Here is a 23343-nt window from a genome sequence, read left to right on the forward strand (position 1 = left end):
TGGCTGCGGGAGGGGAAGAGAGAGACAGAGAGGAAGGAGAGGGGGAAGGGTGGAGAAGCAGATGGGCGCTTCTCCTGTGTGCCCTGGCTGGGAATCGAACCTGGGACTTCCGCACGCCAGGCCGATGCTCTACCACTGAGCCAACCGGCCAGGGCCGCCAAGGGGATCTTAATGCACAGCTCCGAGTGAGGCCCTGGAGAAAGGACAAGGCGTGCACAGCCTTTCATGGAACACTGCCATGTGCAAGCCAGCGTGGAGGACATGCTCTTGGTTTAGGATGAAGGTGATGCCGGCTATGTCCATTTCCCTCTGAGAGCATCCTACCCACAGGGAGATGGCCATGCGTGTGGAGAACTGAACCACTTTCCCAGAAATCACATGGGATTTACAGATTGCCTAACAGCAGACCCTCAGTCAGAATTAATTTGCATTTAGAGCCACGTGATTGCAGAAAGCTCATCGCTCTCCATGATTACTGAGTTTCCTCGTAATCTTCAGTTTACAGTCCTTCAGCAACCATTATTGCTTCCCACACCTGTTTTTGACAGGCATTTTAATGACAATTTTTCACCATTGTTAGAATAATACATACTCAATATAAAAATCTAGAAAATACAGCAAAGTTGATGGCAGAAAAAAATCTCATAAATATTCTTACCAACATTGTTAATATTCTGGTATATTTCCATTTAACCTCTGTTTTATTTAATAACTACTTGGAATTATTATGCTCCATAAGCCAATACTGGTAAAAATCACCAGTAAACTAGGATATAAACTGCCATCTGTAATCTTTCAATGATGAACAGGTTGTATCCTTATGACTGTAAAACAGCCAATAGATTCCGTTTAAAAACCTTAAACTCAGTAGAAGGAAAATTAGTTAAGTGGGTTGTTTAATACATGATGAAGTTTGTCTTTCCAGATGCCCCAAGGTTGGAATTAAGCTTGTCCAAGCTCTTGGATAGCTATCACTTTAGTAAACCTCTTTAAACATAAATTTCTTTTTGATTGTTTAAGAAGGATAATCTTGTGTGATTCTGGGAGGCACATAAAAACATAGTGCTAGTCATGTTTTCTTGACATGTATACAAGTGCAATTATTTACCAAGATAGTGAACAAGGATTTTTATTTTCTTCTCAGTCTTTCCTAATAGACATGCTATTCATTGATATTGAAAATAAAAATTGGCCCTGGCCAGTGGCTCAGTGATAGAGCTTTGGCCCAACATGCAGAAGTCCAGGGTTTGATTCCCAGTCAGGGCACACAGCAGAAGCAACCATCTGCTTCTCCACCTCTCCCCACTCCTCCCTCTCTCTCTCTCTCTCTCTCTCTCTCTCTCTCTCTCTTCCCATCCCACAGCCATGGCTCAAATGGTTTGAGCAAGTTGGCCCCAGGAACTGAGGATAGCTCCATGGCCTCATCTTAGGCACTAAAATAGCTCTGTTGCTGAGTAATGGAGCAATGCCCCAGATGGCCAGAGCATCACCCCATAGAGGGCTTGCTGGGTGGATCCTGGTCAAGGCGCATGTGGGAGTCTGCCTCTCTGCCTCACCCACCTCCCACTTAATAAAAAGAAAATAAAATAAAACAATAAATAAAAATTATTGGCTTACCTGATTAAGAAATCATGAAGTCCAACATCAAAATATCTGTTCAAAGGAGACATAGACAAGCATATCAATAGAAGATATTTATGGAAATGGTTAACATAACAAAAAATACATAATTTACATTCAGAGCGTGGTGAATAAGTGGATTACTCTGATGGCTGTTCTCAGAGAATGGCCTCTGGAGCAGCTGCAGCAGCACGGCCTGGGCACTGGCTGGAGATACACTCCCCAGGCCCCAGCTCAGACCCGCGGGGTCAGAGGTTCGGGGATGGGCCCAGCCACCGACTGAACAAGGCCTCCAGGTGTTTCTGATGCAGAACTGCTGCTCAGTGAGGGCAGAAGTGTTTTGGCAAGTCGAAGCTCTCTCTAGAAACTAAGGGTAGATTGTCCGGATACCTCCATTTTCTAACAGGTGAATCCTTTGGTAACTTTAGTTGTCTCAGATGTTCATTTACTTAACAAATGAAATATATTTTAAATGCATAAAACCACACAGGCCAAAGGGAAGGACAGGGGTGGGAAAGGGTCGACTCTGGTCCTCCCGCCCCTCCCAGCCCAAGTCCCTGCAGCTCGTGTGTCTCCACCGGGGTCTGCCCGAGGAGACAGGGCAGAGCAGCTCCACGTACTGGCTGGCGAGTCTACCACTGAGCTGGGGCCTCGCCCTGGGCATCCAGGAAGCCCTGGGCAGGGGGTGCCTTTCAGCCACAGTCTTCTCTGGACACCAGTAAATTTAATGCTTGTTACCCGTGCACCTCCAACCACTTAGTCCTTACCTCCCTTTGGGCCTGGCTATGAGAAAAGAGACTGTGTGGCCAGGATCAGGATGCTGCTGTCCACCAGCATCACCCCTACTTCCAACACCTGGATGGTGACTGTCTCCCCTCCCCAACACCACGCTGGCTCCTGGTTAGCAACCTGCCTGGATAAAGCCTGAGTTAATTCTGTCCCTACAGACAATGAGCAATGGACACAGAAATTCACCCTGGAGTGGGGTCCAACTGCCCAGGCCCTGACTCGCTCACTCAGCTCCACACCTACCCACGTCCCAGGAGCATCCAGCGTGCCAGCACCTCAGCCCACCAGACATCTGGCAGGTGATGACTGACATTAAAACAGGGTTTCTGGTGATCTTTAAACGGCAAGGTTCTTCTATGTACTCAAGCATTTATTTGCAGATCATGGACATGGGGTAGGTAAGAATAGAGAAACAAAACCCCCCAAATTCATCATTTTAACCCTTTTTAAATATTCAGTTCAGTAGCATTAAGTATATTTACATAGTTAGGCAACCATTACCACCATCATCTCCAGAACTTTCTCATTTTCCTCAAACGATACTCTGGGTTTCCTCTTTACTATGGTAGAGCTCATTTCGGCTCCTTCCAAAGGGTTCAAGGGGAGGGCCACTTCAGTGGGGCTGTGTTTTTCATTTCAATATATGAGCAAACCAATGAAGTTTCTAGAAATATGTTCTCATTAGTTTTCCTGTACAGATAGATGGAAAGACTAGAAATGGAATAAGCCCTTCTTTCTTTCTTTCCTTTCTTCCTTCCTTCCTTCCTTCCTTCCTTCCTTCCTTCCTTCCTTCCTTCCTCCCTCCCTCCCTCCCTCCCTCCTTCCCTTCCTTTTTTTTCCTTCCCTCTCTCTCTCCCTCCTTCCTTGCTCCCTTCCTCCCTCCCTCTCTGCCTTCCCTCCCTCCCTTCCTTTCTCTTTCCTTCCCTCCCTTACTTTCTCTTTCCTTCCCTCCCTCCCTTTCTTCTTTCCTTCCTTCCTTCCTTTTCTTAGAATTGTATACCAGGCACTGTGCTAAGCTCTCTGCACATTATCTCTTTTAATCCTCACAACGAACACTGTAAAACAGGTCCCTATTTTATAAAGCCACGTGTCCCTATCCTCAGCCACATAACCAGTAAAATGTGGAGCTGGGATCTAGCTCAGAGTACCAAATGCAAAAGTCTGTGCTTATTCCCTTTACATATTAGCCACTGACTTACTTAGCCAATATTTACCACGTGCTTACAATGTGCCAGGTAGTGGGAAGTCAGCAATGTGCAGCATATAACCCCTAGCAAAGAGATGGCAAAGTCAACAATAATTTCAACACAGTGTGATCAATATCAAACATTCTCTCCCCTCATGGATTGCAGACTCCTTGAAGGCACTAAGCAGATTCTCAAGAACTATCTGTTGAGTGAATCACTGTGTGAATGACACGCTGTGATAGGGCACCAATCCCTCTGTCTGTCCTGGTTACTTCTCACAGTGCACTGCAGACTAAAGATTCTCAAAAGTAGTTATTCGATACATCAACTCTTCTATGTAAATGCATACGCTAAATGCACACAGATAGACAGGGGGCTTCTGCAATAAGACACCTGTCACACTGTAACACAATTCTTCTCATCACCTTTTAAGAAAATCTCTCACGACTACCAGCTCACTCAGTAAGCGAGGATTACCTTATGACAACACATAAGTGATCTTGCGTATATCATTCTTGGTTCCTTCTAGAACTTTAAAGTAGGAAATATGGCCTGACCCGTGATGGTGCAGTGTATAGAGAGCATCGACCTGGAATGCTGAGGTTGTTGGTTCAAAACCCTGGGCTTGCCCGGTCAAGGCACATACAACAAGCAATAAACAACTAAAGTGAAGCAATTAGGAGTTGATACTTCTTGCTCCCCTCACCTCTCTATATATAGAATCAATAAATAAAATATTTAAAAATAAAATAAAATAGGAAATCTGTTATATGTGTATGTGATATGAAAAGTTTGTGGTCTAAATATCAACTGACAGCAGCAATGGGAAGGGGCTTTCAGCTTGATCTATGTATAAAAAGGAACATTCTAACAAGTTGCAGGGCCCAAGGCAGTGAATTTCCTATCACAGGATGAGAGCAAGCCTGAGTTAAAACGGTGTTTAGAGGAGCCCTGGCCGGTTGGCTCAGTGGTAGAGCATCGGCCTGGCGTGTAGGAGTCCAGAGTTCGATTCCCGGCCAGGGCACACAGGAGAAGCGCCCATCTGCTTCTCCACCCCTCCACCCCTCCTTCCTCTCTGTCTCTCTCTTCCCCTCCCGCAGCCGAGGCTCTATTGGAGCAAAGATGGCCTGGGCGCTGGGGATGGCTCCATGGCCTCTGCCTCAGGCGCTAGAGTGGCTCTGGTCGCAACAGAGTGATGCCCTGGATGGGCAGAGCATCGCCCCCTGGTGGGCATGCCATGTGGATCCCAGTCGGGAACATGAGGGAGTTTGTCTCTCTGCCTCCCCACTTCTCACTTCAAAGAATACAAAAAAGGGGGGGAGTGTTTAAAGGAGACTGAACTGTCCGATAGAAAACTGGAATGGCTGACCTTAAAGGTCCCAGCCGGCCCCAGGCTTCCTGTTCCAGTTGCTTTCAGGAAGCATCTCTACGAGTGAATTCTAACTCCCACAGCAGCCGTTCTTGTCAGACAACCATCAGCAAATTAGTGGGCTGTGCCGGGCTGATGCAGCCCGATGGCTCTTCATTTCATCACGATCATGACGGCTATTTTGTTAGAAACTCACCGCGCATCAAAATGAGGCTCCCGGAGCCTGATGAAATGGTGCTGTGCACGTGTTTACTCACGGGTCACCGGGACTTATATGTCCTTGAGGTTAGCACCCCTTTGACAGAGGAGGGCTCAGGCCCACACAGCATGTCTGTGGCAGAACTCAGACCAGAACCCGCAGTAGGTTCTAGGACTTGTTCTGCTCTTCCAGGTTGCCTGCCTTTCGGGGTCCTGGTCCTTCTCCCCAGGCTGAGCTCAGCTGTATGGAACTGGGGTTGAGGAAGGCCACGAACTGTGGCCCAAAGTCTCATGTGTCATACGGCCGGTGAGCTAAGTTTTTCAAACCGCAGCTGTCACAGCCATGTCACAGGACAGTCTTGACAGCAAGTACCACATTCAGATCTCAATCCTTGCCTCTGTTTCTTCAGTTGACAACCTTCGTAGGTTTTCATCTCCAGACTGTCTGTCCCATCAGCGGGCTGCCAAACTCTCACATTCCTGCCTAGGAAGGTTGAAACTGACTTAGAGAGTTGGAAGTAAAAACCAAATCAAACCGCTATGAGACTCAGGAAGCCCTGATCAGTACCAGCTGGGCTACCTAACTTAGCCTCAGGGTGTGCGAAAGATGTAAAAGTGTGTCTGCTCTAACCAACTTACTTGAAAGATTAGGAAATAGAGGGTAAGGAAGATGAAATAATTTACAACGTAAGTATGTAACAGCGGCAGAGCTGAGGCCAGCGGACCAGGACCCCAGACCCCAGTTCCTTACTCACAGTGTCACAAGACTGCTCTCCTCTCAGGCTCAATCAATGTCTTTGTTTTTTGGGAATGCCCCAGACACAGTGCTTGGAACAGGTTCCTGATGACATCGTATAGTAACTGGCATCATCTCCGTGCATAAGTGTCATGTGAATACAGAGTCACGGTCTTACATTCCTTCCGTAGTTTGCTCATGGCTGGGTCTAACCTGCATAGCCATTTGAGATGCAGAGCCCACTGACAGTCAAGAATAAAAAGTTGGCCCTGGCCAGTTGGCTTAGTGGTAGAGCATCGGCCTGGCGTGCGGAAGTCCCGGGTTCGATTCTCAGCCAGGGCACACAGGAAAGGCGCCCATCTGCTTCTCCACCCCTCCCCCTCTCCTTCCTCTCTGTCTCTCTCTTATCCGCCCACAGCCGAGGCTCCATTGGAGCAAAAGATGGCCCGGGCACTGGGGATGGCTCCTTGGCCTCTGCCTCAGGCGCTAGAGTGGCTCTGGTCATGACAGAGCGACGCCCCAGATGGGCAGAGCATCGCCCCCTGGTGGGTGTGCCAGGTGGATCCTGGTCGGGCACATGCAGGAGTCTGTCTGACTGCCTCCCCATTTCCAGCTTCAGAAAAATACAAAAAAATAAAAATAAAAAAATAAAAAGTTGATGCTGGGAAAACAGAGAAAAATGAAAGTAACTTAGATCAGTTGGACCCCAAGTGGCAGCCAAACCACATTGCAGAAATAGGAACGTCTGATGGGAAAGCAGATGAGAATGGTCGCCCTGGAAGGACAAAGTCTAAAGAGCAAACACAGAGACAAACAGCATTGGGCTCTCTCACACAGTGTGCTCTTCATTGGATCAGACATGCGGCACTGCCATTGGGCCTTCAGGGAGCAGATTCTGGGAAAACAGACCAGAAGCCCGGAGATCTGGACACCTCACAGTGCTGGAGGGAGAAACGGAGAGAGGTGGCGGCACCAGGAATGAACGGTTCAGGAGGGAATAGCTCCCCTAAACCACAGTGGGAAACACACGTCACTGGATGTGGGAATAAATTCAACACTATTTGACCTTGGGCCAAAAATGTATCCCTCTGTGCCTCCATTTTCTTAACTGTGTAAAAAGGAACAAATGTCAACATTCTACAAATGTTCTAGATTATTTCCCCTCCTTTTTGGACTTTATTCAGTTCCTGAAGGTTCTTCCCCACACTGCATGGATGCTGTGTTCATTCGTCATCCAACAAATATTTACTGAGCTCCTTTTAGACGTCAGACCCTGAAACAGGTGCGTAGGGACACAACAGTGGACAAGAGAATGAAGTTCCTGCCCTTACGTATGTCCTGGAAACAAGGTCTTTATCAGATACCTAATTTGAGAATACTTTCTATCCATCTGTTGCCTATCTTTTCGTTTTCTTAAACATGCCATTTAAAGCATAAAAGTTTTCGATTTTTCAAGTCCAGTTTATCAGTTTTTTTCCATTATGGATCATGCTTTTGGTGTTATATCTAAGACTTCTTTGTCTAATCCACGGTCTTAATTTTTATTTTCTTCTAAAAGTTCTACATTTAGCTCTTATATCTAACTCTGTAATCTTTGTGCACAGTAATCTCTCTGCAGAGTGAAGGGTCTATATTCATCTTGCTTGTCATCAGGTAACGATGCCTGCTGAACACACGGGCCAACACAGAGGTCATTGGCAGCTTTGACAAGTGCAGTCTCGTTGGGCACGTGAAGGAGAGGAAGCAGAGACAATGGGCATAAGTTGTTATGAGTTTGGTTCTGAAAGGGAAGAAGAAAGGTGGTAACTGAAGAATGATACGGTAAATGAGGGGTTTGTTGTTGTTGTTGTTGTTGTTGAACTGGGGGGAAACTTTCCCCCATGACAGATAATGAGTACAGATGCCAGCAGATTCAGTAGAGGGAGGAATTTTAACAGAACATGAGGCAAAGTCATCGGTTGTGAGATAAGTAGATGGAAAGTAGTGGGCAGTGGAGCACAGAACGTCACCTGGGTGGGAACCAAAAGTGTTACCGGGATGACGGAGCTGGCTCAGGAGGCAGAGGAGCTCCTGGGAGACGCTCTCTCCCCTCCAGGCGGCGCTGGCAGCAGTGATGCCCGGTAGGCAACCAAAGCACCAGATAAAGGGAGGCGATCCCTGTCCCTAATGAAACTATGCACCAGGCCCTGCTCACCTTTCTGCCCAGGTCGCCTTTGACAAGCTGCCTACAGAATTATAGCCAAATAGAGAATAAAAATATCAGACTTCGGCCTTGTATCCTCTCAGGAAAGATTATATACAGTGTGTCCGTAAAGTCATGGTGCACTTTTGACCGGTCACAGGAAAGCAACAAAAGACGATAAAAATGTGAAATCTGCACCAAATAAAAGGAAAACTCTTCCAGTTTCATACCTATTCAGTGCAGTTCGATGTGGGCTCATGCACAGAGATTTTTAGGGCTCCTTAGGTAGCTATCCCATATAGCCTCTAGTAGGGGTCCCCAAACTTTTTACACAGGGGGCCAGTTCACTGTCCCTCAGACTGTTGGAGGGCCACCACATACAATGCTCCTCTCACTGACCACCAATGAAAGAGATGCCCCTTCCGGAAGTGTGGCGGGGGCGGATAAATGGCCTCAGGGGGCCGCATGTGGCCCACGGGCCGTAGTTTGGGGACGCCTGCTACAGACTCGTCACTGACTGATGGCCTACCAGAACGGGGTTTCTCCACCAAACTGCCGGTTTCCTTCAACTGCTTATCCCACCGAGTAATGTTATTCCTATATGGTGGCGCTTCGTTATAAACGCGCCATATTCACGTTGCACTTTGGTCATGGATTCGAATTTAGCAAGCCACAGAACACACTGAACTTTCCTCTGTACCGTCCACATCTTGACTGGCATGGCCGTGGGCTGCTCTGCTGTATACACGGTGTTACATCATTATCTGCGCATGTGCACATGCTGCCACATCATCCTACAGAAACAGGGAGGGTTTTCCTTTTATTTGGTGCAGATTTTACATTTCTATCGTCTTTTGTTGCTTTCCTGTGACCGGTCAAAAGTGCACCATGACTTTACGGACAGGACACACTGTAGAGACGTGGCCTCAGCTTCTGCTGATAAGGTGTTTCAGGAACCACAATAGGGCAGATCAGACCTCAAAAGGTTGGTGACTGGGAAGTGGGAATTAAACAACTCAATATGTACCCCCAAAATGCCATTAAGTCACAAGGATTTAACACAAAGCAGGTATATAATGTCTTAAAAGTTGAATAATGTCTTCTCTGTACATATGTATTTATGATCATTCTTTTTATTAAAATCTCATCCTATACGGCATTTCTCTTGTGGATACATTATAATAAGCGATTATTTGTGATATGTGTTTGATGAAGCTGTTCATTATAGTTTGAAAAATTACCATCACATGATCATTTCAATGACTCATTTCACCCCTTGGAAGAGATGAACATTTGGTTCTGCTGCTAGTAGTAGTCTAAGGCCAGCTGGTTTGAACTCAAGTATGTTTAACTAAGGTAAGGTACACAGCTTTTCCTTTTTTCATAGGGAAACAAAAGATTCATTACCATAACTGGAATTCAAATAAAATAGTCATTATATCAAAGGTTATACTTATAAATTTTAAAATAAATTCAATATTTGTATCATTCTCACCAAACTGTATCACTTCCCTCTTCTGTTTTGTTTTCATACAATTTTATATAAGACCCTTGATAAGAATGCCCCTTTGGTATTTATTCTTTACTTGACTGTCCAAGATACAAACAGTGTTCCAGGGTTTTAAGATAACCATGTCCCCAAGTCTTCGTAGACTCCCCAACGCTCACTAACCACCAGCAAATTTCTTAGTCTCTCCTTGGGCATCTTTTACCGAGATGGCTCTAGCTAATCAAAGTGACTATGACTAGTTTCCGTCAATAAATTTCTGATAAATTCTCTTTATTGAAATGTAGAAGAAGAAAATAAAAGTGGTCATATAGCAACATGTGGTCAATGGGAGAAGAACCCACGTCGCAACCCAGCAGACAGGAGTAGGGAATGGGGAGCAGAGACGGGGGACGTGGATGAGGATGGAGCTGGGCAGGCTGTACCGTGGGGCAAGGCTTGAGGCTGGAAGCAGCGTGACACAGAGGGTCGCACCAGGACCAGGCAGGGCAACTGCACGAGGCTGATCAGCCCAGCAGAGAGAACAAGAAAGAGATCAGGAGACTGCAAGGCAGAGAGCTAATGCACACGCAAGCTCTTGGCTTGTCACAAGCCATCATGTAAACATTGGCTTTTGTTTTTCATATAGTTAATAATACCAAAGCCGGTCGGTGGGACGAGTCCACAGGATTTCCGTTAGCAGTCCTTTGTTCACACCGTGTTGTGGACAGAGAAGAAGTCATTTCACACAGCTGACAAATGATGCTGCCTGGTCGACAGGGAACCTGGCTTTCGGGGATGTGTACAGGTTTGAGCCTAAAGAGACCTTCCAAGTTCTCTTGCTCAGCAGTACTCAATCTGTCACTCCAGCTGTCAGTGGTCAGCATCTGTGTCGTAAAAATTAAGTCCCTCTCCCATTGGATGCCACCAAAAATGAGATACACTTCAAAGCAGAAAGAGATCTTACCTGGAGAAAAAGGAATTATACTGTGATAGTCTCTAACATTTTAAAGTTCACATACTTTCAGGAAAATTAAAACTTAATATTTAATGGAAACGCTGAGAAAAGAGTAGCATCATATGTGAATTGTACCACAAACCTTTTTCTTCTGAACATAAACACATTCAAGAGAATAAAGAATTGAAATTATTCCTCTCTTCAACAAATATGTATCAAGCCCCTACATTGGTCCAGATATTGTCAGGTGCTGGGAACAGCCTCTGCTTACAAGTATTTATGGCTTAGGGAGACAACTGATACATAAATAAAGAATTCTGGTAAGCCCAGCATCCAGCATGCTATTGGAAGCACACCTTGGAGAACAAAAGAGCCTGGATCCCTGGGGCGCGTGCTGAGAACAAAAGTCCTCAGGTCTCCCTGGGAAAGCTCATCACAGGATCAGGTGGTAACAAGCCAGAAAGGACCTGTGACTGCAGGGCCCACGAGCAGTATAAATAAGCCTTTCGAAACAGAAACAGTAAACACCAAACCAGGAGACTTCCTGTAAAACAGCTGCTTTCCAATTAATTGGTATCACTCAGTTCATCTCAAGAAACTGTTTCATTTTGAAACTCCCACGGTTTTCACTTAGAAGCAGTGGCCATATATTTTTACTTAGTGTTGTGTCTTCCACTGGCCTCTTAACTGTTTAACTAGAGATCTCTGGCCTTCTGGACATCTACCAGCACTTCAAAGATTACGTGTCCTTTTCCAGTCACTCACGCTAGTGAAAACAAAAAATACCAGCTAGGAAAGCTAAAGCATGTTTGTTTTTCACAGCAGGGTATATCAAATTACATTTAAAGTCATGTCTATAATTATCCTTTAAGATTCCTTTAATAGGGCGCACCTCTATGTACTTAATAACCCCACTTCACAAAACATAAAAGCTCAATTACGCCTCATTCATCTACAAGCTCATGGCTGGTTTTCAATCTTTTTACACTTGGGAACTGTTGAAAATAGGAGAATTATTTCAGGGACTGCTAAGGCAGAAATCACTCTGAGCGTAAGTGAATTCGACTAAGATCTTTGCGTCCATAATCTTAATACAACATCAGGGTGGTTAATTTTTCCACAGACCAGCAGAAATTTCTGGTAGACCTGTCCATGGATAGGTGGTTGACTGGAGCCTCAGACCACACTCACGAGCCAGCGAGCAAGCAGAAAAAAAGGCAGGAAGAATAACTACTGTCACAAGCCCACATACTAGATTCTACAAAAAAATGTGAATCCAGGCACATAGTTGTTCATAACATCTGGCCACAAATTTAAAGTGAGAACCCAACAGATATACTTAGCAGGTGACCAGATGTATATAAAGATGCAAACTATAGAAATCAAACTCACTTTATTTAGGGACGCAGAGTCCCTCCTTGCCTATTTAAACTTCAATTGTATTGTTTCACTATAAAAATCATTAGTGTTCATATTCATGATCTGGAAGTCACTGGTAATTAGCCATGGGTGTACAAGAGTATCAATAGTAGAGGTTCTTAAATGGGCTTCTGCCGGCTTACTTACACCTCTGCCCAATGGTGCTCAGTATTAGACACTGTAGAATAGTATTTCTTAAATGTTTTTTCCACATGACCCACATTAAAAAAGTATATGTTATATCTCAACCCAGTATTCACAAATATATAGAGAGGTTGTGGTAACCAGGCTTCGAAATGACCCTCAACGGTCCCCATCACAGGGCATTCACATCCTTGTGCAGTCCCCATTGTACTGGGATTGGTCTGTGACTAACAGAAGAGAAGACAATCATGACTGAAGTTGGGACGTCTGACTTTTGAGAGTCGGTTATAAAAGAGACTGTGGCTTCTGCCTTGCAGAGGCTCTCTGGTTCTCTCTCTCTCTTCCAGGCCATGTGCTCTGGCAGAAACCAGCTATGATGTTAGCAGTGGTCAGCAAACTGCGGTTCTTTGGCCCCTTGAGTGTGGCTCTTCCACAAAATACCACATGCGGGCACTACCTCGATAAGGAATGTACCTACCTATATAGTTTAAGTTTAAAAAATTTGGCTCTCAAAAGAAATTTCAATTGTTGTATTGTTGATATTTGGCTCTGTTGACTAATGAGTTTGCCAACCGTGACAAGGAAAGGAATCCTTGACTAAGGGCTGAAACTTCTGTCAACAGCCATGAGAGTGAGCTTAGATGCGGATCCTCCAGCCCAGTCAAGACTGCAATCCTGGCCACAGCTGGTGTTCAACCTGAGTCAAACCATCCAGCTAGGCAGACCCTGGCCCCCAAGAATAATAAATGCTTATTTTAAACTGCTAAGGTGAGGGGGAGTAATTTGTTACACAGGAATAGATAACTGATACAGGTACATAATAGAAACAAAAAGTTTCAAGAAAGCTTACCTTTACTCTGAGCAATACATAATGATATTTTCTATTCTGTTCCATTTTTCAAAATGCTATCTATAACCCACTAAAATAATTACGACTCACTATAGGCTATAACTGGAGCGATTCAATAATATTCCTACTATCCAGAATCCCATATATACATATGTACACACTTTATATATGAGAAAGCCAGGGCTCATTAGTCTGGGCTCTTCTCCTCTCTTCATACTCACTTCCTTGCTATTCTCACCACCCAGTCTCAGGGATTTAAAAGCTATCTATATGCTAAACACTCTCAGGTTGATATTTTCAACTCAAACCTCTCTCCTGCGCTCCAGATCCACATATCTAATTATTAAGCACCTCTCCTTGAATGTCTAAAAGAAATTTCACACTTGGCACATCTGAAACTGGATTCTTGATTGTCTCCTTGCGTCTCCTCCTCCCCCAGCCTTCCCCGTCTCAGACGGCGGCAACTGCATCCTGCTAGCTGCAAAGGCCACAAACCCTGCAGCCATCCTTGTCCCTCTCATTCCCACATCCAACCCATCAGCAAACCCTGTTTGCTCTCCTTTCAAAAATATATCCAGGAACTGGTGACTTCTTACCACCTCCACTTCCACATCCTCTAATGGACTCCCCTTGCTCTCCTAAAGGCCATTCCCAACAGAACAATGAGAATTATCCTTCAAAAACCCAAGACATATCACTCCCCTACTTCAATCCTACAGTGGCTCCCCATTTCACTTAGAGGAGTAGCCAAAGTCTTTACGACAGCCCACGGAGACCTGCGCATATAGGGTGGAGGCACGTGATAGAGCACAAGCATGTTAAGATTTTGGGTGTTGAGCTAACAGTGAGCTCAACAAATCAACAGTGTTATGAGGCAAAAACAAACAAACAAACAACTAGCATTTGTCCACACTAGTAGAATTACAGAATTGCAATAGAGTCTACGGCCATACCACCCTGAACGCGCCCGATCTCGTCAGAATTGCAATAGAATTGGTAATGTATCTTTGTGCTCACTGGACCATAAACCTGGAGAGTCATTCTTAATTTCAAGTGACTATTTTAAAGAGAGATCGACAAGGAAGGGATCTGAAAGCACACTATTTGAGGGAACGATGCAGGAAATTAAATAAGTTTAACATGGATAAGTAATGGATCAGAAAACAAAGATGGAGTGATTGCATTTTCAGGTAGATTTAGTGTAATTGTGATTATAATCGAATGGGCTAACTTGGGACATTTCCTGTCACTAGATCAGACTCCCTTGATAACATCTATCCACCAGTCCATGCATCCACCCACTCATCCATTCACCATCCATGCATCCAGCACTTATGAGCAACTACTCATAGGCAGTGAGTATATAGAGATGACCAAGTTATAATCCCTCTCTTGTGGGGAGTGATCAGGGAGTGAGGAAAGACCTACAAGTAAGCAGGCTATTACTGCATTGTGTGATCAACGGTGGCACAGAAAGAAGTGGAACAGTGGGAACTCTGGGATGGACAGAGTGATATCCATCCAAGTAGGCTATTCAGAGTCAAAGAGCCTTGACCCAACCTGACCTTTGACGGCTATGAAAGAGTTAGCTAAAGGATGTAGTCAGTGAATGTAGAGGACATAGCTGGATGAGTGTGAATGAGTGTGTGTGTGTGTGTGTGTGTGTGTGTGTGCGCGTGTGTGATGACACCAAAGGCAGAGAAAGCAGCTTATAGAAATAGAGACAAGAGGGAATATGTCTCATTAGGTATGTACGCAGGTGGGGATGTGTCTGTAAATTGTTTGGTATGACTGAGGGCAAGGGTGTAGGGGCAGAGGCAGACTAAGGGCAGAACAGACACAGTCATAGTAATGGTAAATGTCTACTGGGTGTTTAGTATGTGTTAGAACACATTTAATCCTCATGATAACCCTGTCAAGATGGTACCATTACCCTCGTCTCCATTTCACAGCGGAGGTAGCTGAAGCCCAGAGAGGTCAACGACTCACCTGAGGGTTCTCAGCTGGTCAGTGGCTGCGGCAACCCCCTAAACCAGGAAGTGTGGCTCAGAGCCCACGGTGGTCAGCGCTGCCTCCATACTGCCTCTCCAAACATGCTAGTATGTCATAGGAGTTTACAGTTCATCCTAGGGTCACTAGGGAGCCATTAAACACATTTAAGCAAAGGAATAACTGGACAGACATTTGCCTTCTTGAAAGATCCACGTCTTCAGTGAGGTCGAGTGGGGGTGGGCAAGGGTGAGGAGGAAAGGCCACATCTGAGAGGTAGCAGTGGTCCTACTGAGATGGGCGTGAAGGCTTGAGCCAGGCTTGAACCAGCGTGGACTAAAGTCACAGCCGACTTAAAGGCACATGAAGAAGTCACTGTCCCTCCCATATCTTTCCACTTCCAATGAAGGATGTTATTAACCTCATAAACATGGCATCTTTAGGCGGGGCATTTGAGATATTTACATAATGAAACTTGAACACATGTTGGCTGAATTTTGTTGTTTTGTTGGGGGCTTGTTTTGTTTTGTTTTTGCCTGGTGGTCTGTACCATGTGCTATTTTTATCTTCTGGTGGGAAAATATATATTGGTTTTGTAATTTTATATCTTAAGTATGTCTCTAAACAAAAAGTAAAAATACCTCTATTGTAGAATATTTTTCTTAGTGACAAAGTCTCCACAATCTTTTCCTACTACTGAGTTTACTACACCTGACAAAAATTAAGAAATGACACCCAGGTTAAATGCCACAGACCTCAATTTAAATTTCTAGTATAATGCCACCGTCAGGTCTGCAGGTCCTTGTCTCATTCCCTTTGTGAGGACATTAGTTTTGACTAATAGTTTCATTAAGGAGATTTGCCTAAGGACACACAGTAAAGTCAAACCTGGGAAGTTCTCTGAGGTGTTCGACTCGGCCAGAATGCTGACTCCCAGGGGAACATGAACATTCTTCAGTTGGGTATTTGAGCCGTGGTTTTTATGTCCAGAAGGGCTCTTTCCTAGAGAATTCTCCTGGGAACCAAGTCTAAAGAAGGCATTTCAACTCCAAATGGACATGTCCAAGGAAATGAGTAGAGATGTGTCTCCATTCATTGAAATTTGGAGTCATTCTTTCTGGGAGGGTACCTGCTGGTGGCTGAAATGCTCAGAGATAAGCGTTCTTTCCTTAGAAAATGCTAAAGGCTGGGCGTTTTCTCCTGACTAAACAGTCTTTTTCTTCCCTTTTCTAAAACATTATTTGGCCCATTCCAGCTCCATGTAACTTGAAAACCTGAATAGCCTGTGAGTTCGGGGTCCAGACGCTTTTGTCAGATGGCAAAGCTCAGATGCCAAACCTGGGCTGATCAGGGGGCCATAAAACTGGTTACCAGGTTTCAGAACTGAGTGTTTCAGACACATCGTGGACTTTTGTAAGATTACCATCCTTGCTAACATGGGCTCATGAGAGTCTTCGCTCCCCCTACATCTCGGTGGTTGGTAGAGGCTCTATGGTAGACATGGAAAAATCTTTAAGGACTTTGCCTCCTATGGATACACCCACTCAGCTGATTTGAAATGACAGTGAGTGATGTAAGGCCCTTCCCAAGGGAGTGGCACTGTAGCCCACTGAGGACAGAGAGCTGGCAGTGACATGGGAGGAACAAGCCTAGCCTTCTGCTGAGCCCCCTTTAACCATGGGCGGGCCTTGGAGGGGAGCCGTGGAGGGAGCGTGCCCTGGTTGCTATGCCCGTGGGCAGTTTTCCTGGATTTCCCAGACAGTTTGCACGTAGGCAGCCTGACCAGTAACTTCGGCTCTACACGCTCCAAATCAAGAATCAGAACCAGGGGTTGCCAGTTACCAAGACCACCCTAAAGACCAGTGACTACAGAGGAGACAAGAACGTTACAGACAGACCTGGTCAAGGGGAACTGACAGAATACCTGGGAGAGGCTGGCCACATACAATATAATGGTATGAGGACGATTACAGACACCGGTCACAGCAGCACAAAGTAAGATGCTCAAATTAGGCCTGCTTCTCCCTCATGAAGACTTTAATTGGTGTTTACTCAACATTTATGTATTTAATTTGCAAAGCAATTATCCTAGTTAAACGGAAAGAGCCTCGGAGTGACTGACTTTTCCGTCCTTTCTCCTACAGAATCCCAGGCTAGCCCTGGCCCCAGGTCTCCTCTCCCCTCTCCACCTCCAGTCCCTTCCCTCACAGGGACCTCCACTTCCCACTCTTAGCTATTCAGGACCAGCAAACACCTCTTTATCATCAATACCACAACCTTTTGTAGAACCAGCACACATTTTAAAGATATAACCTATACTGCATTCAAATTCAGTTGCACCAGAAATGAATAATATATCAAAATAATGACTTCCTTATCAAAGAGATTGAATCTTGAAGGAACAAGTGCTGGTAGAAAACCCATTACCTAGGACTCTTCAATTGGCAGAACTTATTATAAACCTCTCAGGAAAACACCGCTCTGTTGTCTACCTTTTAAAATGTAAATTTTCTTTTTCTCTTACACCACACTTGATCATGGGATTCCTTCCTCCTATTTCTTTGCTGGCTGTGAATGCTTGACCTCTTACTCATTTTATTCATTCACTGAACAGATCATAATTGAACACCTACTAGGTGCCAGGCTTTGTTTCGGCTCTTAGAATACACCAGTAAACAAAACAGACAAACATGGAGCTTCCATTCCAACAAGAAAAGAGAGAAACAATACACATCACAGGTAAGTAGACCACACAACGTGTTAGGTGTACTGGAGCATTAAAAAAAAACAAAACAAAGTAAAGCAGGTTAAGAGGAATGGGTGGGTGGAGTCGTAATTTGGAACAGAATGGTCGGGGTAAGTCTCATTGTGAAGGTGACATCTCAGTCAAGATTTGAAAGAGACGAGGGAATTTATGGTACAGATAGGTTGGGAAAGGGCACGCACTCAGAAGAAAGGAAGAGCCAGGTGACATTGACAGGAATCCCTTCTGTAATAGGAACTACTGCACTGATCCCTCAAGCTCTCCGGCTTCCTTTCTTCTGAGCCATTCACTGTCCCCTCACTATACAGCCCTCGTGTCTCATCACAAAAATACATGTCCTTCACGGTTGTCAAAGGAATGTGGATGAGGACGGGACTCTTCAGTGACTTCAATTAACCTTTTTGGCACACTCTCGGTCATTGTGTTTCTACTGGATGCCCCTGAAGACCACTCCCCTGGAGTCCAGGAAGGCACTGAGACAGCTCTGTGTGGCTCCACAGGAAGCGCTGTTCATCTTCTTCCATTGCTAACATACCCTTCTGGTTGTTTTTCATTAGTTGTAGTATTACCCAACACTGGGCAGAGCCTCCCTGGCCACATCCTCACAGTTCTGTAAGCCTCTTTGTTCTCACCCTTGGCCCCGAGCCCCTCCCTCTTCCCACAGACCTGCTGCGTGCCACCTGAGCTGACTCTCCAGCGCTTCCCCAGCCACACAGGTGCACGGCGTGGCAGCCCGCTTCTCTTCTGCCTTCTCCCACCCTCCGCACCAACATCTGGGCTGCTTAGGAGTAAGACCTGAAAAATCACATCACAGGAATACAGACTGTCCAATGGAAACTATCTAAAATAATTACATGGCTTTAGGTTAAGAGGAACTGGAAACTTTATTATCCCTCCTTTTCCCACTTTTCACAAGCAGCTTTCTCCCTCCTTGTTGAAGAAAGCTGAAGAGGCTTTCAGAGCCATAACATAATCAGCAAATCAAGCTTCCCTTTAGGCTAGCAGCCTGTGCAGGATTTAATGCCATGAGGGCAGGGACACTTGCTTGCCTGTCACCAAGGCCAACAAGCAGAGCACCAAGAGACTTGCCCTAGGTGACAGTGATTCCTGAGCTGAATGTCCTTGACTCCTTGAGTTTGCAGAAGCCTCTAACTTTGGAGGGACACAAACTACAGAAAAGGCATTGTTACATCTGAATTGTAAGTGCTGGTGGCAAAGCCTCTGTAATTAACAACCTCAGAAGTGGCTGATGTATAGGAAACACTGTTCTTTCCCCTACACTGAAGGTCTGTGTGTGGACCCTGACCATCCACTCAACTGGACACACACTCGGTCAGTCCACCCTTGCCTAGCAGGTAGGGAAACAGGGCTGAAGACAGAGTACTTAGAAGAACACCCAGTCTCTAGATCAGTGGTCCCCAACCTTTTTTGGGCCACGGACTGGTTTAATGTCAGAAAATATTTTTACAGACCGGCCTTTAGGATGGGACGAATAAATGTATCATGTGACCGAGACAAGCGTTAAGAGTGAGTCTTAGACGAATGTAATAGAGGGAATCTGGTCATTTTTAAAAAATAAAACATCATTCAGACTTAAATATAAATAAAACAAAAATAATGTAAGTTATTTATTCTTTCTCTGCGGACCAGTACCAAATGTCCCACGGACCGATACCAGTCCGTGGCCCGGGGGTTGGGGACCACTGAACTAGATAAAAGCTCTAATTATTAATAATGTGAATAGCTCTTTCAGCATCTCCAGAACAATCTTTCAAAATGAGTGAAGAAGAAAGGAGAAGCTGATTGGAATGGCTCTATTATGAATAAGCATTAACTTAATGTATAATGTAGTCTTGGGAAGAATTCAGAAACACTGTTATAGACATCCATTTCCCTTACTGTGAGAATACTTTGTGTCAACCTATCTCTACGATATAGTTAGCAAATGTGTTAATTAACATCCTGATTATACTTTCTATCATTAGGGATAATTTGGAGGGATAAGAAATTATTTTAACAGATAAGCTATGCAAAGTGCCTATTTTGCTTGACACAAGGACAGAATTCATAGGATTAATAGATGAGACAAATAGGTGAAAAAACTAATTGAAGCGCATAAAATTCAGAATTGGAGACTTCAAAATTAGAGAATTTTAACGCTGGACAGTATCTTAAAGATGCTAATTCTGTTCCCTTCTTGAGCATTAAGGGAAACTGAGGGCCAATATTACAGCTTATCAGATGCCCACAAGACAACATGGGACATGCAGTCTGAGATCCCATGGGCCAGGTGGCTCCAGAATATGAAGGGCTTCTAGTCGAAAGGGTCCACCTGTCAGTTCTGCTGGGAGCACCAAGGAAAGATGGCATGGGCCCTGTTCTTAAGCATCTGTGAAGATAAGGACGAGCACACAGCTCTGACCGCAGGCAGGCTGACAAACAGGCTATGGAGTGGGTGGCCAGGTTCTGGGACTCTGACTGTGCTACGTGTCCTTGTGTCCTCGAGGAAAGAGTGCCTTCTTTAGTCTCCTTCCCATCGAGGTCCTGGCCCAGTTCCGCATGGGAGGAGGGGGTCTGGCCTTTTTGTTCTCTTCCTCCTCCTTCACATTGTCATTTGCTCTCATTTCTGCATTGTTCTGCTAGCCACTCAACAGGAGGCAAGGTACTGAAGTTCAATTTGGGGCTTAATTAGGTGCAGAGAAATCCCCCCAACTTCTTCTTGCTGGTGTTCTGCACATCGTCAGCCATGACCCTGAACTTATTTGCAGACACTTCAGGGACCACAGAGGGTGGTTGGCAGGGCAGGGCTTCCATATATGGGGCATCCTTCCCAAATACATCTGAGCATGTCCAAAACAGGCTATGGGGATCCCATTGGTTAAGACTGGGACAATTTGAGCCCTAAAAAATTAAGTACAGTAACGACTATGGACTGCTGAACAAAGTGGTGTGGCCATATAGATAATAAATAGATAAACAAGTGGAGGAAGAGGCTCTTGTTTACAATAGAATGCCAACTTCCAACTGGTAAGTGCCAAAGTTGAAAAAAATCATCATTTTGCATTTTCATAGTAAAAACTGGCTCAGGCAAGGATCACCTATAATGTTTTAGGAGGAAATTTTTATGAAGAAGAGTATATTTGTATGGTCTTGAAATATCTCCCACAGAAAATTTAATAGTCTCATGGCAAAATATAATAATAGTAACTATGCAATAGATAAATCAGACTATACTGAAGGGTGGTCGGTCTAGTCTTCAGGTCGATGAAAATTAACATCACCAATGAGAACAGGTGTACACAACTGCCCCTCCAGAGTGATACTCTAAAAAGGACACATTTCTTATGTAGCATGTCTACTCAGAAGGCATAACCGGAATCTAATCGTGAGGGAGAACTGTACTCTTCAACATCATAAAGGAAGGCTGTGGACTAAAGAAAACCCTAGAACTACAATTCCATGGTAGTCTAGCCCTTTTCCATTCTCTCCTTTGGAAATAAACCAGCCTGGGTTAACAACAGGGTTTATTATTCCTTATGTAAATAATGCACAGGTGGAAACATCAGAAGAAGTTTTGTTGTTGTTGTTTTTAATTCACAGACCTCTTACATAAACTAGTCCATGCTGAGTCTTGCAAAAATAAAAAATAAAAAAATAGCACACTCTCTTTGAAGATGAGCTCACAAACCAGCCACAATGCCGTTCTGTCTCTGGGCTTTGCTTCTTAACTAAATTTTTTCCCCTGAGTTATGAACTCACAGCATTCTGAACACAGCTTCTTCTCTGTGACATAAATGGGTTTATCCATATACTATCAAAGTAGATTTATATCATAGAAATGGATTTATACTTATTCTACTTTGGTTGCTATGTCTTTAATTCCCTTTCCAACTGAACTTTCAAAATGCAATACATTTGGAGATATACAGTACACATAATAAAAAAGAAACTTCCTTCACTGTGCTGGACACAGCTGACTTTAACCTGAGGTTCTAGTTCATTTAGAAATTAAAAGTACACCAGATAATATCACTTCCTCCACTTTGTACTGTAGACATTATCTGGATCATGGTTATTAAACATAATCAGAAAGCATCCTGGCCCTGGCCAGTTTTCTCAGTGGTAGAGTGTCGGCTCAGCCAGAGGATGTCCTGGGTTCAATTCCTGGTCAGGGCACTCAGGAGAAGCACCCATCTGCTTCTCCCCCACCTTCCTCCCTCTCACTTCTCCCTCTCTCTTCCCCTCCTATAGCCATGGCTCAGTTGGAGCAAGTTGGCCCTGGGTATTGAGGGTGGCTCCATGACCTCTGCCTCAGGTACTAAGAAAAGCTTGGTTGCTAAGCAACAGAGCAATGCCCCAGATGGGCAGAGCATCACCCCCTAGTGGGCTTTCCAGGTGGATCCCAGTTGGGGCTCATGTGGGAGTCTGTCTCTGCCTCCCCTTCTCTCACTGAATAAAAAAGAAAGAAAGAAAGAAAGAAAGCATCTTTTCACACCCACTTCCCCTTTCCCCACAAACATAGGAGCCTCACCTCACAGATGAGGCAATCGTGGCCCAGTGGTCCAACAGCTGGCTTAAGTTTGTGCAGGCAGGAAACAGTAACACGGGGTTAGGATCCTCCTGTGACTCAGAGAAGCACCCTCTCTACTCTTCTCAACAAATGTGGAACAGAACCAAGTTACTGCACTTTATGGTCTAGCTCTCCAGCTCATCCTGAGAATCACTAATATGGCCTGATTCATTACATTTAATTTTCCAGCATTTGAATAGTCCCAATGCTCTCCTTGCAGTAGAAATAGAGGTGTGGGGACTTTATGCCAAAATAACAGTAGGACTCACAGTGACAAAGGGCCAGTGAAACAGAAGATGGTGCTATTATTGTGCACCAGTTTAGTTTTTTGGTGGCAAATCTAAAAGAGATGCATTCATGTCAGACAATGTGGATAAAAAACACCCCGCTCCACGGCCCCAGTGTCTCTGAGCGCAAGAGAAGCTACTTTTATACAGCACAGTACCTTTGGAAAACAGCCTCTGGCTTTGAATCCAAGACGGAAGCGGAGATCTGCTTGGGCACGTGAGGAAGTAAGAAGAGAGTGATGAAAAGCTACGGTCATGGACATATTACACCTTTTAAGCCGTGAGAAATTCATTTAATAAATCGATTGAAGCCTGAAATCTAATTAAATCTAAAAGAGGTATCAACCTGAAATGCTAATAACTTCACGCTCAAATTGTATACCAGGAAGCTCTGCCGTGTGGCTGTGTGTGCCTTTAATAATGCATTGCCGAAACTTTTTTCTGGATTCATTAAAGCAGTGCGGCAACATGACATGAATTATTGCCACACTCAACTTCATGTACAAATACCTCCATGCAGCCAATCTGTTTAGCCACATTTCCCTGCTCAGTCAAGGTGAATGAGATGTGGTTCTCAAGGGCTTTGATCATAGTTATAGAAAGGAAACTCAAAATTTAGTAAGAAAACATATGTGCCTTTTATTCAGAAAAACAATGAAGCATTTTTCTATATAATTACTGGCACCCTATATTTAAAATAATATAAATGTGCAGGACTAATAATTCTGAATGTCAAATTGCTTTATAGAAACTGAAGCTTCCATCAATCAATTCGATGTCAGGCTGCAGCGCATG

The 23343-nt window shown here is 44.6% G+C and overlaps 1 protein-coding gene across 5 annotated transcripts in view; it reads right to left on the reverse strand.

Moving 5' to 3' along the window:
- HHAT (hedgehog acyltransferase) overlaps window positions 1–23343 on the reverse strand; it is a 287861-nt gene that overhangs the window by 137722 nt on the left and 126796 nt on the right. For 4 of the 5 annotated variants that reach the window (XM_066366058.1, XM_066366056.1, XM_066366059.1 and 1 more), the window contains one exon: window positions 1618–1653. The exons of the other annotated variant lie outside the window; for it this stretch is intronic. In XM_066366058.1, the coding sequence (XP_066222155.1) occupies window positions 1618–1653 (36 nt within the window). The remainder of the gene's footprint in view (window positions 1–1617; window positions 1654–23343) is intronic. 5 annotated transcript variants of the gene reach the window in all.

The sequence above is a fragment of the Saccopteryx leptura genome, chromosome 2 (genome assembly GCF_036850995.1).
Source record: "Saccopteryx leptura isolate mSacLep1 chromosome 2, mSacLep1_pri_phased_curated, whole genome shotgun sequence".
NCBI classification, from domain to species: Eukaryota; Metazoa; Chordata; class Mammalia; order Chiroptera; family Emballonuridae; genus Saccopteryx; species Saccopteryx leptura.